The sequence below is a fragment of the Melopsittacus undulatus genome, chromosome 9 (genome assembly GCF_012275295.1).
Source record: "Melopsittacus undulatus isolate bMelUnd1 chromosome 9, bMelUnd1.mat.Z, whole genome shotgun sequence".
In the NCBI taxonomy this organism is placed as follows: Eukaryota; Metazoa; Chordata; class Aves; order Psittaciformes; family Psittaculidae; genus Melopsittacus; species Melopsittacus undulatus.
In genome coordinates, this window is record NC_047535.1 from 43,072,769 (window position 1) to 43,089,132 (window position 16,364).

The following is a 16,364-nucleotide window of genomic DNA, read 5'->3' on the forward strand; positions in this document are numbered from 1 at the left end:
GTTGATGTGTCTGCCCTCTTTAGCAAGGCTTTTAGCACTTTAGCCTTCTGTGTTTATTCCTCTGTGTTTAGAGCTCACTATACATAAGCATCTGCAAATAGAAATACAATAAACATTTGTGTTAATTATATAATTTCCTCCTACTCTTCTCCCCTGCACCATATGTTCTCTTCTCTCTATGCCTCTCCATTGACTTTATACTAGGGCTTGATACGTGTCTAATGGGAAGACCTCAAAGTATGTTCTGCAAATTTGGCTTTGTTACTGCACCCTTTAATAAGTGTAAATACATCTGTAGGTAGACAGAGGAAAGAACAATAGGATTAATTTGTCAGGTCATTACCATATGTATTTTACATAGCTTTGTTCTCCACTTGAGCCTTTGTGTCAAATCTCATGTTACATTTGCCCTTGACTTGTGTGTCCTTTTTCTTCTGGGTGGAATTAAAAGCAGAACTTACCATTTCCCTTTTGTATTTATTTTACTTGGTGCAAATGCACACCATGTAGGGAAAGTTTCTGCATCATTGAGGATAACATAGGGGAAAGAGTGAAGTTGCATTTGAACCTGATATCTTGACTGCAGTGATCTGCATACTGGGAATAGTCAGTAGTGGTCAGGCCAGGATACAATAGCTTGGCAGAAAGTGTTGTCACTTCTAGTGCTTCATATGAATGGTTGTATGTGATAAAGCCCTCTTATAGTAAAGGTTTGCTTTTCATTCACTGAATTATTAAGAGGAACTAAACTGCATGAATGTAACCACTGGGCATTACTGAAAGAATCTGAAAGCACTCTATGGCATATTGCATACAAATGTTTGTTAGCACAAAAGGAGGTGGCCAGACCTGTACTGTGTCAGGTATCAAGTTCTGTTTCAAGTAAAAAGTGCTTTTTTTTCTTTTCTGAAATTAGCAATAATAGAAATAGATTTTCTCTATTAAATGTGTGTCCAGTTATACCTGCTAAAGGTGTAAGTTGTAGATTTATTATATAATCAAATGTGTAATAAATGTAAATAAAGTCAAGGTTTGACAGGTGACTTTACCATCTTTTCTTACCAGGAATTAGTGATGGTATTAATACTTGTTATATGTCTCAGGCCTTTTGAATGCAGGCACAGCGTATGTGCTTTCAGAAAGTTTCTAGGGCTTTCACTAATTCTTTGAAGAGTGAAACTGTTAAAACCTGCTACTTTTCACTTCAGCACTGTTAACATAAGGATCTGTGTTAATGTAAAAACAAAGTTTGAATCCCACAAAATTAGTCTTATGAAGGTCCTTCCTGATATTGTTTAGTATGTGAAAAAGCTAAACAGCAGCAGTAGTGAGGCAGCCCACTATTTGTTTTCATTTCTAGGTTTGAAAAGATTGTTTATATAAAACGTTCAAAGGGGACATAATTATATATGGTTAGTCAGCCATGTGCGTTCTTACATTCTGCCTGTAGGTAGACTGAACATCTGGAGACACTGTAGCGTATTTAAAGCACTGCTTAGGAAATGTACAGTAACAGCACAGGTACTGGGACCTTCAAAACGGTTGATGAATGCACAAAATAATTGTCCCTTTCAACAAAACTTTCATTATTGCGTTTACATGAAGGTAACAATGCAGGCAGAAATATGATCCATTTACTGGTGGGGATGGGTAGCGGGTGGTCAAAGTTGCAGTGTAGCACGCTGCTCTGTTCTACCCCGTTTCCCTAGGGTAGCCTTGCTATCTTTAAACCCCTCGTTTCTTTCGAGAAAGCAGAAAGCTTTTATCAGCCAGGTGTTGAACGGAGCTTTTGCTATTTAAAGCCAACTGTTCAGTGCTCTTAGAAATGTTACTGTGGGAAAAACCCACAGATACTACATATCTAGCTTCAAGGCACAAAGTGTTAAAGAGGGCAAGAACAGTATACTAAGAGCGAATTATTTTGAGTTGTTGATGCTAACTAGGAGAGGGAAGAAACTGGAATTCTGGAGCGGGCACCGGAGCTGTATTGTATGATGCAAGGATGACTCAGCCCGTGCTCAGATCATCTCCAGGTCTTGCCGTACTTATTTACATTAAAGTTCAATTGCTATTTTAAGTCCGTGCATTTAGTGGAGAAGGTGGTGAGAAACAAGCAGAGGGAGAATAAAAGGCGAAGGCGGGAGGGGAGATTTTAAAATGCAGCAACAACAAAAATACCTGGACTAGTCCCTTCTGCTCCTTGCGCTGCTCTCTCTATGAAGGAGCTTGTAATCCTGTGTTTGCTATATCGAGGGGATTCTTCTGTGAGCACAAATTGATAATTTATTCATAAGCTTGAATCAGTTAGCCCGCATTGATTTACTTGTGCTGCATCTCTCTCCATTCATAAGCCTTTGCTAGTCCGGATCTCTCCGATACTGACTCGCTGCAGCGCTCGGGCGTGGGAAGACGGCCGCAGCAAACGTGTCTTTATGCACAAGGACGCTCTATGTAGGGCTAAATAAAACGGGTGAAAGCCACCGGAGCCCCGGCCTCGCTCCGAGAGCTGCTCCCGTTCGCCGGCGATGCCGCTCCGGCAGGGATCGGTCCGCTCCGCCCGTCGCGGTGCGGTTCCGCGTCCGCGGAGCTCGGCTGAGCTCCGGCCGCCCCCCGCCGTGCCGGTCCCTGCCCGAATTGGCCGCTCTCTCGGGGGTGTGTGTGTGTGTGTGCATGGCCCCCCCCATCCCTCCGCCCCTGCCAACCCGCTGAGCCCTCTCCAGAGCAGCCCCAGGCGATGTGCAGCGCTCTCTTCTCTCCTTCCCGGCAGGGCTCAACTCCACTTTCAGCTCCTCCAGACTTTGCCATCCAGAGGCACCCTCCCTCTGGTCCAGCTCCTCCTTTGCCTGCCTCTGTCTCGGCGCTATCCCGTTAAAAGGCTGCTGCTCCTGCTCCACTGAACCAGTGCACTGGCTGACTTGATCTAGGATGAAGGCTGGAGGTTATCGGCGAGGGAGAGGAGAACTCTAGGCAGCTTTCCATTTGCAAAGTGAGCAGTAATTGCAAGAAGACAGCCTCCCCAGCTGGAATCGATAGTCTGCTTTCTTGCTGCTAAGGGCACTTTGGAGCAGCAGTAGGTCACTGAAGTAACTCCAGCACACTGCTGACTGCGGAGTTGTAAAGAACTACATGCAAGTGGCTGCAGTAGCGCTGGAAAGCGCTTTTCTGTTACCAGGGACACAATAGTTTTCAAGTCATTAGAGCTTCACTTCTGGTCCTCTCCTTCCATTACACAGAAAGGGTCCTCCTTTGGAAGGATGAGGATGGAGCTGTGATTTCTTTCAGTGTTGTTCTAGTGGAGAGGGGAAAGGTGGGGAAAGAGGCTTTAGAAGCCAAACCCCCCTACTACTGCATTCAGCTTTATTTCCCCAGATCTTTCCAGGCACAGAGAAGCACAATGTCAGAGAATGGGAATCTTCTTCGGGCTTTTGGTTTTTTTTTCTTCTGGACAGCTTTTAACACAGCCTTAGTGGATGTGGTTGGATCGGAGCAGCAGATCCCCTTGTCTGTGTAAGTGCTTTCATGCTACTGCTCTCAGGACAAGGATGAGAACTTGACTCCTCAAGTTCTTATCTTTTTGTGTTGCAGATACTTGACTGTTCAAGGCACCTTTGCTCCTGTCAGCTGTGCTTTAAGTGGTAATCTCTAATGCGCTCAGAGCTACTTGGATTTTATTGTAGGAAGCATGTGTTGGTGGAGTACATGACCGCAAAGTCTTAACTCGAGTGTTTGTATTTACTGTTAATTCCTTCTCATGTAAGAATGTATCAGTCAGAACTGTTTTGCCCTTTTATCTGCTGCTTTCTTTTCAACTGATATATGCTATGTAGCGCCCAAGCATGTTTTTGTACAAGTTGATTCTTAAAATTGGAACAGTGAAGGTTGGGTAGGTTCATAACAGAGGCCTTACCTTAGCACAGCGTCTGGTTTGTGTTTAGACTGGAACAGCTGGGCTCATCTTTGCTGTGCTTAGGTTTCTTAGCGAGCTTTTTAAGGCAGAATTGCTAGGATCCTTCTAAGTGCAGCCGAGGCTGTTACTGTCTGTGTTGCTTGCTATGACATGTGGATTACATTTCTTCCTGTCTTTTCTTTTTTTTTAATCCTTCACAGTGTAAAGCTCTGGGCCTCAGCATTTGGTGGGGAGATCAAATCTATCGCAGCCAAGTACTCAGGTTCCCAGCTCCTGCAGAAGGTAAGGCTCTCTCCAGTTGTAACAAGGTTTTAACAGAGAAAATGGAGGCAGATTTAGTTTTTTGAATGCATAGGAAAGCAGTGCTGAATATGCTTTGGTCCAAGATCTATTTTCATGTTGCATGCTAGTCCCTGACTGTTCTTTGCATTGCACTGCACTATCTGGAGAGTCCTTATTTAAACAAATACTTTTCTGTTTGGGTAATTTTGTTATCATTAACAAATAAAGTCCAGCGCTTATTTCTTGAAGTCTAGGCTTCACCCTAGGCTGCAGGTATTAAATCTGGTTGCTGCACCGTGATGATGCTTCTGTGTACAAACAGCTGCTTCTTATGAAAGATGTTAACTTCATTTAAGGAGCAGGATAGTGCACATTGTATTGTTTCACCCTGAGCTGTATGTATGCGATTCATTGTATCAGGATAAGGCAGCTGTACTGTTGTTTGTCATCTCTGCTGTTTTTACAATTCCATTATTCCCCCAGTCATCTCAACCCAGTGCTGGGATGTATTACATCATTATAGATAAGAGGAATGAATGTGATTATCTTCCTGCTTAGCTGTACAGCTGGGTAATAAGCTACTGAAGTATTGCAAAAACTTGAGAAATTGGTATAAGTCTATGTAATTTGGACAGAAGGTAATGAGAAAGCGGGTTTGAGTATTGGGTATATATCCAGGGACTGTGTGTCTATGATAATTTAAATAAGGCACCTATAGTAAACTTCTGTATTCTAGACTATATTTACAGAAGTTACTGAAAAAAATGAGAGATGAAGGAATATGCTAAAGATCGTGATTTTTGTGGCATTTAGTATGTGATGCTCAGAATGCAATATGGAAATGGGAAAACATCAGGACATTCAACCCACATGTTAAATTTCTGCAGGATTTTTAGATGTGATTTTTAGTTCCAAGCTACACATTAAATTTTTGTTTGATTACAAAGGAAATTATTCCTTGATCTTGTAGCACTTATTTTGAAAGGCTTGTAGATGTACTGTGTTACATAATTTAATACATGTAGCAGCTGAATCAAAAAGCTTATGCTGTCCATGTAAAATGAAAGCAGCTGACTTAATGATTACTAAAGGCATACAAATTCCTTAAAATTATCCCTGTCTTTTCAGTGTTGTATACCCAGGACTGCAAAATGTGGCTAAACATTCATTAAGCTAAAATAGAGTTATTTGAGGTCTACCTTCCAAGGCCATTAAATGGCTTCACTTGAGTATATTGGGCAAACTTTGATTTTAATCTGAAAATCAGGACATTGAGTACTTATACTTCTAGCTCACATTCTTTAAAGTCTGCGTAGTCTTATCACATTTCTGTGTGAACTACTTCCGTTTATAAAGCAGATGGAGCTTTCAGTTTAGATTAGCATCTAATCAAGTATTATTAAAAGGCTGTAATTCTTTATTGGACCATAACAAACAGGTACCTTTATTTAACTTTGGAACTGTTCCATGTGCAGCCATTTTTGTACTAAAATGGCTTTAAAACTTAAATCTACAGATACAGATGGTCCAACATTTTTCTAGAAAAATATGGACTCCACTGTGTTTTGTAATTGCACTACAATCCACAAAGAATCCATCTGAGCTTCTTAATCATTCTTCCCTTCCTCACAGTAGACACTGCTGTCATCTCTTCTGTAATGTATTTTTTCCTTTGAAGTGGCAAGATTGCTTCCTATTGGTTGTTATAATTGTAGGTAATTGGAAGCTATTCATTTTACCTTTTCATCAGCATCCTTTCTATTTCACTAACAAATCTGTGCTCCTGTTTTTGAAGGTGGACACTGTATGTTTAGTCTAAGCTGTTTTGGTGTTGTTTCTTGCTTTTTTATGCTATTTCATTATTGAATGAAAGAGGAAAGATAGAACACAGATTTGACAGGTATTTAGAGCATTTTGATTCCTCTGTTGCATCCTCTTTCCCCCCCCCCCATTCTTGTTGCAATAGTTTTAGGAACACTCTAATGCTTTTTATTTAGATTTCCAAGTGTTTCTGTCCCTTCAAGCTTGCTCTTTCTTGCTATTGATTGTGGCAAATGAGTGTGGATGACAGATGACTTTAACATTATCTTTTTGTATTGTTATAAATTCCAGTTCTGAAAGCTTGTAAGAATAAAAATGTACCAAAGTTAAAGATTTGAAAGTATTTTCAACATGTAAAATCAGTGACAGAAAGCTGTCGAACAATTAAGGAATGATAGCACAGTAAGGATGCTAAATGTGAATGTTATATATCCCCCCTCCCTCCCTACTACCCAGCTATCAAGAATCCATTTGGTATTTACTGTGAGCTCTGAGTGATCAGAGTCAATGTCTTACTAAAGTCAAGATTCCACTTTTAGAAGCTGTGCAGCTTCTAATGTTACTGGAGGAATCCATGTTTTCTGATTGTGAATTAAGCATCATTAAACACATGAAGATATAAAGCGTGTGCATAATTATGTATCTGGGCAGTATAGATTTCTCAATTACCAGATGCTTTGTCGTGCCATTAAGTTTAATAAAGGATTGCTAAATGAGAAATTAACATAAAGGTTACTTGAGTAATTTTGTTAGTGCTCACTGTATATGCTATATATGCTATCTCAAAAGAATGTGTTGGAAATCAGAGTTCTGCTGCCCAAATGTTTTACACATTGAGTCATTTGACTCATGCTAAAATTTCATTGAGCAAATGAAGTCATGAGAGATACTCAGCAAAGCAAAATTTTGCCAGGTTATATTTATGAGCATTGATTTTTAGTTATTGAAATTCTCAAGTCTTGCTGTATGGTGGAAATCAAATGAGTAACCAGCATTGTCATCCTCTTGAATTTCAAGAAGATGCATAAAAATATTTTTGTCTCTTCTGGAAACTATTTATTTTCTTAAAAAAACCCACAGGATGTTATTTTCATTGAATGTTTAATTATTTTACTATATTATGATAATCTTATTCAAGTGTGTTGTTATGCGTCTTAAGAGTAAATGGGATATATGGTTTTTCCCGAAAGAGATGTTATATGACAGACATTGTAAATAGCTCAGAAAATAATAATAATAGTTGAGTAAATTACTTCAGAGATGGTGATGAGCAAAATTAGCATTTAAAAATGTAGCATTTCAATGTTCTATTACTTACTTTCAAGGCAAAGGAAGAGCATTCAGCGTTCAAGTAACTTAGGAATAATATTGTCCTATTTTCTTCTGTATGGTTATCTGACTTACAGAGGTTTTACAGTTGTCTTAGATTTGGCAGTATACAAGAAGCTGCCTGGTGCTATAGAGGCATGCACACTCTTTACCTACTCAGCAAATACTGCTGGGGCCTAAGAACTGGTTCAAATTTTAATTGTCTCTTAGGTGCTTATATTTTTTTGCCTATCCTGTTGAAAGGCATCTGCCTTATTTGAATCCTGATGCTGCTTTAAACTATTTTAAACACAGTGATTATGTTTAGTGAATGTGAGAGTGAGTGCAGCCCACTGACAAAGCTGCAGGCTTGAAGTATAGGATGCAAAGCAAAGGTTAGGTACCAGGAAGATACTTACTTCAGCTGCTCCAGTTAGAATTTCTGACGAACAGGCTTGGGGAATGCTACCGTGCATTCCATGATAATAATGTGTTTTCAGTTCCATGCTGTTACAAAATAGTAGCAGGAATAGAATGGTAGAAAAAATGCAGGTAATTTGCCTTTTGTTAACATTAAAAATAATTGCTGTTGCACATGAAGGTTTTTCTAATATCAGTGAAGTGTCTGCTTCTCTAAAAATGTCCTGTTGTCTCCACTTTCTCAGACTTTTATAGAAAGACTGTTTTTTAGAGTAACTTCTAAATATTCTGACTTCTATAATTCTTGAATTGGTCCTGAATAGTCAATATTATTGTATTGCAAATGTAGGAAGTTTCTAAATGAAAAGGAACTTTCATTTATTGGTTCTGCCTTAAAGGTTTCTTACTGAAGACAAGCTTGTTTTAAGGCTCCATCAGATTTTTCTTATGTAAGTTGTCCAAAGGAGTCTGGGCTGTTACGCAAGCACTCGTCTCAGCAGTCTGTAGTCTGCATCAGTTGGCTTCTTTCAGCAGATTCTACCTTGTGTTAGGACTTGTGAAATCATAGTATTTTCTCAAAGCAGGTTTTTCAAGCAGTATAGCATTCCTGTTGTTAAAGGTTCAGAAGTGCATTTTGTCTGACTAGATTTGTTGCTGTATCTTTTCAGTTCCTTAGAACTATGGAAATGTCAGCACAAAACTAATACAACAGGGTGAGTTAGATCTATTACCATTCAGCTGGTGTATCTGATTCATGCAGTACATCTATCTTTAGTTATAAACTGCATGATAGTGACTTAAATTCTTAAAAGTTTAGTCCAATCATCTTGATGTTGATTGCTTTTCTGTTATTCAGCATTGCTGGTTTTGGTCTTTGTAGACTGATTCTTCTTTGCTCAGGACACTGCAAATACTGTTTAGAAGGAAGAGCCAGTAGGTTTGAAGCATGTAGGTTAAAGGGTAGGCATGGATTAGCTTCTTAGATACCAGTTTAAACTTTAACCATCTGAGCAATTTTTAGAATAGTATAATTAATACTGATTAGTTTTTTCCTATGAAAAACTGGTGAAAAATGATCAAAACCTGCAGACATGACTATGATTTAGAAAGAAACACAAAGCAACAACCCATCACCACCCACTGCAGCAGTATCCCAAGAGCAACCTGCTGCTCCTTCCCCAAGAGCAACAGAACCAAAACCCAAACTCAAAAACCCCATCAACCAGGTAAATGGTATAGAGTTTACCAGAAGCTCGATTCAGAGTCAGTTCATTATGATTCAAATTCCTGAAGCCTGGGTTATGTAAAATGTGTCTTCTAGCACGTAGTTAAAATCAAGCATTAGAAAACCCAAGAGTCTTAAATCACTTGAATTCCAGTGATTAATGCAACTGATGGTTTGGAACTTGTGGAGCTTGAACCACTGACCCCTTAAATTCTTACAGATCTTTGTATTACAAGGTTATTATCGGTACCAAACTTGTTACAGAACATTTTGGTGTGTTTGGTGAAGTATTTAATGTTGTTAGCTGCAGACAGAAAACTGTCTTTTAGATATTTTAATTGTTCAAGAAAAATACAATCACTCACTGATATGCTATGAGTGTATCAGATGGAAAAACCTGATGGTTCCAATGCTAATTTTCAGGTAACATCTTGACCTGTAGAAGAAAATAGAACAGTGCTATCAAGCTTTCAGTAGTGTGATCTCTCTTTCTCAGTAGCAGTATAATTTTGTCTCATTCTTGTAACCAAGTTCTGCCTTATCTGGAGGTACTGGAGAATTTCTTCATCTTCAGTAAAGTTAGAACTACATCCTGGATGATCAACAGTCTTATTCTCATCTCCTGTTTGGATATTATGGCAAGAGTAATAATTTCTTGGTGTTGGTCATGTTTTTAAAATGTAGCCTAACTCAGCCTGAATATAAATCTTTGTATTTTATATTTATCCTTAACTAAAAGGAAAGCCCTGTTTAAGCTAGGGTGAATTTATGCTCTTCTGCCACCAGCACTTTATATTTTGCTGTATTTTCTGTCTTTTTGGGTTTTGCAGTGTGATCCTCTTACTTGCATTATTGAAAGTAAATGTTTTATTTTTAGTATGTAATCGAAATGTGAGATGGCCTCAGTAAGTTTATGATACGTGCATTACATTTTCATAATGTGTTTTAATATGGAAATTGAGTGGACAACCCAACTGGAAAACATCAGACCTTGAAAGGAAATGAATGTTAATTCCTTTGCTTAATGCATTTATGGTTGGTTGTTTTCACATCCTGTATTGGAAAATGCTTACATATCCAGGTTAAAAGAGCCAGTCTCCATGCAAATGATCTTGGCAGTGAAGGTACGTAGAGCCCTGAATAGATGCTGCATTGTAGTGGTGATTCACTTCTAGGCAACTTCTAATCAATACTCTATGCTTTCAAATGTCATTATTGTTCTGTAGTGTACAGTTTTTTGTTGCTGACAATAAGTGGTTATACACTGTCAACACAAATTATATACTGATAGGATAGATTGTATCATGGGTTACTGTAGAAGCTCCACTGTAAGGTTTTCATGAAATACTAGGATTAGCATGTTGTTCCCATGAAGTTCCATTTTGCTTTTCCTATGTATATGTTATATATATATATATATATATATATATATATATATATTATTGCAGAGTTGCATGGTCATTTTTGTGACCCTGTTTAGCATCTGCCCAGTTCACTTGTAAAACATGAGCATCTTCTCAGATTGAATGACGAAATCATTGTAGGATATGTATTTATAAAGGAAGGAAGTCTGTAAAACCACTTTTCTTTCATCATAGTTGGAGAGAAGTTGGAAGCATCTTGCAAGCTTTTCCAGAGTGGATGAATCCCAGGGAGAGATACTAGTATGCTGTATGCATGAGGCTGATGATATAAGACATGAAGAGATTGTGACTGGTAAAGAGAGACAGACTTGTACTCATAGGAGTGTACCAGTACAACCAGTGTATCAAATTTAATCAGGGAATAAAATAGTAGATAGTACAATACAGAGTACAGGAATTAAGCTGTTATAGAAGAGTTGGCTTCATGCAGTCTTTAGCAGCATCTTAGCAGTAGCCAGAGCATTTCGGATTGTTTTAATAAGCTAAACCTGAATTGGCAGTAGACAGAAGTTGAGTTTGGAAGAAAATTATTTCTTTAGCTGGACAAAGGTAAAATATAGCTGTTTCATCAATGGTGCCCTTTGGGAATGAAGGGGGAAACAGATTTGAGTTCATAGTAAAGCTAGTGTTAGGTGGTTAAATGTGTGCTTGAAATTACTTGGATTCAAATCTTAGACAAGTCTGTTGGTGTGGGGGGTGTGTTTTTAAATGTATCTTCAAAATAGGAATGCCTGAGCAGCACCCGGTGCCAGGCAATATTCAGGAAGAAGATGGTGGTGGAGTTGGAGGAGGCAATGATGCTATAATGAAAGGTAGAAATACTTAATATGCTTTTTTAGGTGCTTTGTAGAGGAATATGATTTTCATCTTGTGCACATGAGTTCAGGTTTGTTTCCTAGAAGATACCTAACATAGGAAAAATGTTTTGGGTTTGTTTTTCCTCAGAAGAGTGTTTCAAGCTCTGTGAGAAAATAAATTTCCTTAGCAAGAATTTTGGTGGCAGAGATGGGCAAAATTGTTGCTTCTCATAGGCTAATTTATGTCAGTAGAGGCTTGTGTCTTCTACAGATACCTTCAGGTAGACTGAACTTTTGCACTAGTTTCCTCTTATGTTTGAGGTATTTCCTCCCTCTACCTGCTGTCAAATGCGTCCATCATAACCTGTTATGGATGTGTCAAATTCTCACACTGATTTACAGAAGCCATCAGAGGAAGTCAGACTTTATGTGTTCTTATTACTTCTGCTGTCAGTGGCTATTGTGAGCATACTGAGGGGATCAGGAATGTTTCACCTTCAAAGATTCATCTGATCTGATACATTTTTTACCTGCTTCCCATTTATGCTGTATGTTCTAGTGAAATGGCTGATGTGGCTATCTTTAATCTCTGTAGAGAGCTGAGAACCAACTGGAAACCTCATGTATGATAAAGCATATGTCAAATCCATATTTATGAGACTAGAAATGTTCTAAACTGTAGAAATTCCTAAAACTAAGATATTTATGTCACAGAGATGAGGGACAACCAGTCCTGAATTCCAAAAACCTTTTCAATGTCTGATGCAGACAGGTATGCTGTGTGAAAGAGACAATAACCTTAATAAATTAAGGTGGAAAACTGGAGGTGGTAGTGGGAGACCCAAAGTAAAAAATAAAAGAAAAAATAGCTTTTCCTTTTGTACTGAGAAAGAAAATGTGGAAAAATGTAAATGGGGCAGTGGAGAGGAAAGGAAGAACTAGGTCTGTTTCACTAGACAGTGATGTAGTGCTATGGGCCAAGCTGTGCTTGAGCATAACTAGTAAGAACCTTGGAATATTGCAACGTTCTTCACCTGCAGAAAAGCAGGAAGAAGAATAAATGTGTTCTCTGCATCCCTGGTAGATCTACAGGAAATGGTCTTTAAACAGAATAATTAGGTTTTCTTACTATCAAAATGATGGTAAGAATAGTGTGGAAAACTTCTAGGGTGCTTTTCAGAGCAGGTTACCTGTTGCTAGATCTCAAACTGACTTATGTTAGGAAGATGAGCTACATTGTCTTTTGGACTATAAGTGATGAAAGTAATCATATTTATTCTTTTATGTCTGTATCAATACACTGTTACGTTTTGTGTATATATCTCCTTAAGACACAGCTGGGCAGCTCTTCAACTTTTAGAGCAGAAACAGGTTCTAAACCACTGTCACTATTGCAGTTCAGGTTGGCCAGGTTGGCTGAACTTCCCCCCCTTTTGTTTCCCCTCCCCTTTATAAGCATACAATCAAATGATCTTATTAAAATATATGGGGTTTTGCTATTGATTAGTAGAAAAACTCTAAGAACTTGCCAACAAAGTTTAAATTGACAAGCAGGCATTCTTTATTGTGGTGATGGGAGACAATGTGTCCCACTTAAGCACCAGACAAGCTGTGATTATATAATTATTAAACATATGTATTCATTACATTACATGCATATTCATGAAGCTACTTATGCCTTACATCATACCTGCAGAAAATTCTTCCTGCATGAGCACAATAATGTGGTAGTGGTCTTTGTGATCCCTGGTGGTTGTTTCTTCACTATCTTCCTCTTCATTGCTTCATCCTTTGGCTGAACTTTGGAATTGGCCAGTCTTCTTGTCCATTTGTCAGCTCCTTGGTTCTAACTGGTTTCTCTAAACAGTAACTGAAGAGTTCTCTTCCTTGCCATTGTTATAGAGTTCATCTGGGGTCCAGGTCGCTTAGTAACAAGCAAAAGGTTTGTTCTATATACAATGAGCTATCCTTCATTCTGTCTTTCTTATTTCTCTATCTTACTATAGAAGGAGAAATATATTAAATATAACAGATGCAGTCTTCATGTATGTGACTTGAAGTCCCACAACCACATGGTAAGGCTTCAACAGGGTTAGCTTTTCAAGATGTCCCAATGTGTCCTTACATTAAGTGTGACTATGAAGCTTAGAATCATAGAATAGAGTTGGAAAGGACCTTAAGATCATCTAGTTCCAACCCCCCTGCCATGAGCAGGGGCACCTCACACTACACCATATCACCCAAGGCTTCATCCAAGCTTGTTAGGTAATAGAGCTCTGCTATGGTTTATAAGGTAGTGTGATGTTCCAATAACAGAGAAGGAAATGGTTGATTAGATGCAAACTCCTGGCTTATTTGCTATATACATGCCACACGTTCTAGTGCTTTGTTATCAGCAATTGCTAGTGTTCAGTAAAGTTTTTTCCTAACTCTTCTTACTCTTGAGAAGAGTTTTTTTCCAAAGTATAACTTTGGGGGAATTTTTGTTCTTTTAGGAACAGCCTGTTTGGTTGGTTGGATAGGGTCATCAAGGCATATAGGCTCCTGCAATAACTCCTAAGCAGGAGAGTGTTTGACAAGTGGTTGTTTCTAGCCATTTGTTCTGTCAAGATTCTTAAAGAACTGTAAGAAGTTAAACTGATACATTTCATTGAAGTGATCAAAACAATCTCTAAAATATTAGGAAGCATTCTCTGTCAGAGCACTTGCATCTACTCCTGTGTTTTGCTTTTGCCTTCCTAAATTTGACATGTTATTTTGTTGTTGCCTTTGTCTCTGCCTGTCCTCCTCTAAATCACCTTATTTATCTTATATTTGAATCTTACTGTTTTAAAATGGGCAGATGTTCTAGAGAGAAATGTTTTCTTCTGTGACTGATGCCAACTGTTTTGCATAATTCAGTTTGCAGTGTAGAAGACATTGAAAGGGACAATTACTACTGTTTATCCTTCAAACTAGGTTATGAGATCTTAAAGCACCCAAGGCAAGGAAGTAGACAATATAAGAAGAAGTTGTTCTTGGGTTCATTAGCAAAACAAATCATATGGTGACCTAACTTAGTTCATAAGGTTGGAGCTGTAAGGTGGCAAGTATGTGTGTGTATTATTTGTTCTGTGTATTTGGGTTTAATGTGTGGATCCTGTTGATGATTTTGATTGCTTAGATTTATGAGACAATTGTCTCCTTATCTGATTTGCTCTTAGTTTTCAGAAAAGGGCAGAAATCACTCTTGAGATTCTAATAGCCTCATCAAACATTTTCCATTGGTGTACTCAAAATGTGGAGTTGACAGGTTTCCCTGAATTTTGTACTGCTGGCAGATTGCATATTATGTTAACTGTTCATCTATAATGTGCGAGTTGAGTAGATATCCTCTTGTTAATTTTGTTCTGAGTACAGTGATACTGAATTTAAAGAAATCTAATTGTAATCTTATAGCTGAGACTTTTGAGTTTGCTGCTAATGACTCAGCAAAACTGATTCTGGGGAAAAAAAAATCTCCTTTTATGCAACTGTCTTATTGTCTTCTGCTGTGGAACTCTGGTTTTAATCATTTCTGGAATCAGAGAATAATTCTTCTAAATCTTCCAGAATGGTATTTTAACTCAAATTCCTGCACAAAGGAAGGTCAGTGCTGAAATCTGCACAGATTTCTTGAGGCCTTGTTGAGTCTGATTTTCAGAACCTTTAAGGACAGAGATACTGTGACATCTTCTGTGTTCGAATACTTGCTTCTACTCTGGATGAAAAGTTACTTAAGCTGGAATTTTGCATTTCAGGGTATGAGTGCTGTCTGTCACTTCCATGAATAGCCTTGGTTCATCTTCTCTGTAACCTCCTTGTAGGTGTGGAAAGGCATGACAGTGAGTCATGGCAGGCCTCTCTTAGGTCCCAGTCATAGACAGCTTCATACCATCTGTTTAGTTGCGTCATCAGGTCTCAACACTTTCTTTTCTGACCCATTCTTTAAAATAACTTGCACTCACAGGCTCTTAAACTGAACTCTCTGCATTTTATTATTCTGGTTGGCTTTTTTCCCTGCAGACACTCCTGTTCTCACAATAGGAGTATGTAACTGGTCTTGTAACTATGAAGTCTCAAGAGTAATTTCCACTCAGCTGATTGCACAAATGGGAGAAGGGTGGTGGCTTTTTTTGATGTATGTTTTATTTGTCTTGGTACCACAGGAATCTCCTAATCCAGGGCTAAACCAAACCCTTTAGCTCACAGTTGCTTCACTAGCCATTTTCTTTTACTGTCTTTAGCAGACACAGTATCTTAAATGACATCAGTGTTGAACAGAAATACTTTGTCAGCTGATAGGTTTTACTGTCTGTTTTTACTTCTACAGTAGTTGGCAAGGAGCTGCTTTGTGCTTTTACACACTAACAAGGATTTGACATACTTTACTCAAAAGCAGAGTCCAAATTACGCAGTCATAGTATCTCTAGCCTGTTAGATCAAAGCACTTTAAAAGGGCTGTTTGGAAGGCATTATGAAAACTTTGGTGAGGGCCACTGTAGTTCCTCTAGGTTATATTTTAATATTTGTCTATTCAGTATATTCTCAAGATTGGTGTCAAGCTATCTAAATTGCTCATTTTCAAGATACACACACAAAAAAGGTGTCTAAACTGGGTATTAGAATTTTACATTGGGAACGCATAATTGTTCACAAAATTAGATAATTATCTTTCAACGTGACAAAGCTTCAAAGACAAAAAGCAGCAATATTCAAACTTCAGCTTTACCTTGAAGCTAAATGACTATCATTTTATGACAGCTGTGCAAAATGTATGACTGCTGAGCTGTTTGTACATGATGCTATCTTATTACATTAATAGGAATTTTCACTGATAATGAAAACTGGTAGGAGGCAAAAAGTAAAGCTTTATGTTATGACTTGCAGCCATTGACTATCTGCATCCAACAGATTTATTGCCCCCTATGCACATCATGCCTTTTACAGTATCTTCTGCCATTTCTTCAATAAAGTACAAGAATGATGATGATATAGACGGCATGACATAGAGAAAGTGAAAACCCGAGTACTCACCTCACATTTCAGGTTTCCGCCTGTCGTTACCAACTGCAATGCAATTTTGCAGTAAAAGAGATGAGTACTGACACCCCTGGAACTTCCAGTGAAAAACTTTTGGGGGTGGAGTATGAACAAAAACA

The 16,364-nt window shown here is 38.4% G+C and overlaps 1 protein-coding gene across 1 annotated transcript in view; it reads left to right on the forward strand.

Moving 5' to 3' along the window:
- Positions 1–3,394: 3,394 nt before the first annotated feature.
- CACNA2D3 (calcium voltage-gated channel auxiliary subunit alpha2delta 3) overlaps positions 3,395–16,364 on the forward strand; it is a 425,935-nt gene continuing 412,965 nt past the window's right edge. Inside the window, exons 1-2 of the mRNA XM_031046070.2 lie at positions 3,395–3,507; positions 4,108–4,189. Coding sequence (XP_030901930.2) covers positions 3,395–3,507; positions 4,108–4,189 — 195 coding nt within the window. The remainder of the gene's footprint in view (positions 3,508–4,107; positions 4,190–16,364) is intronic.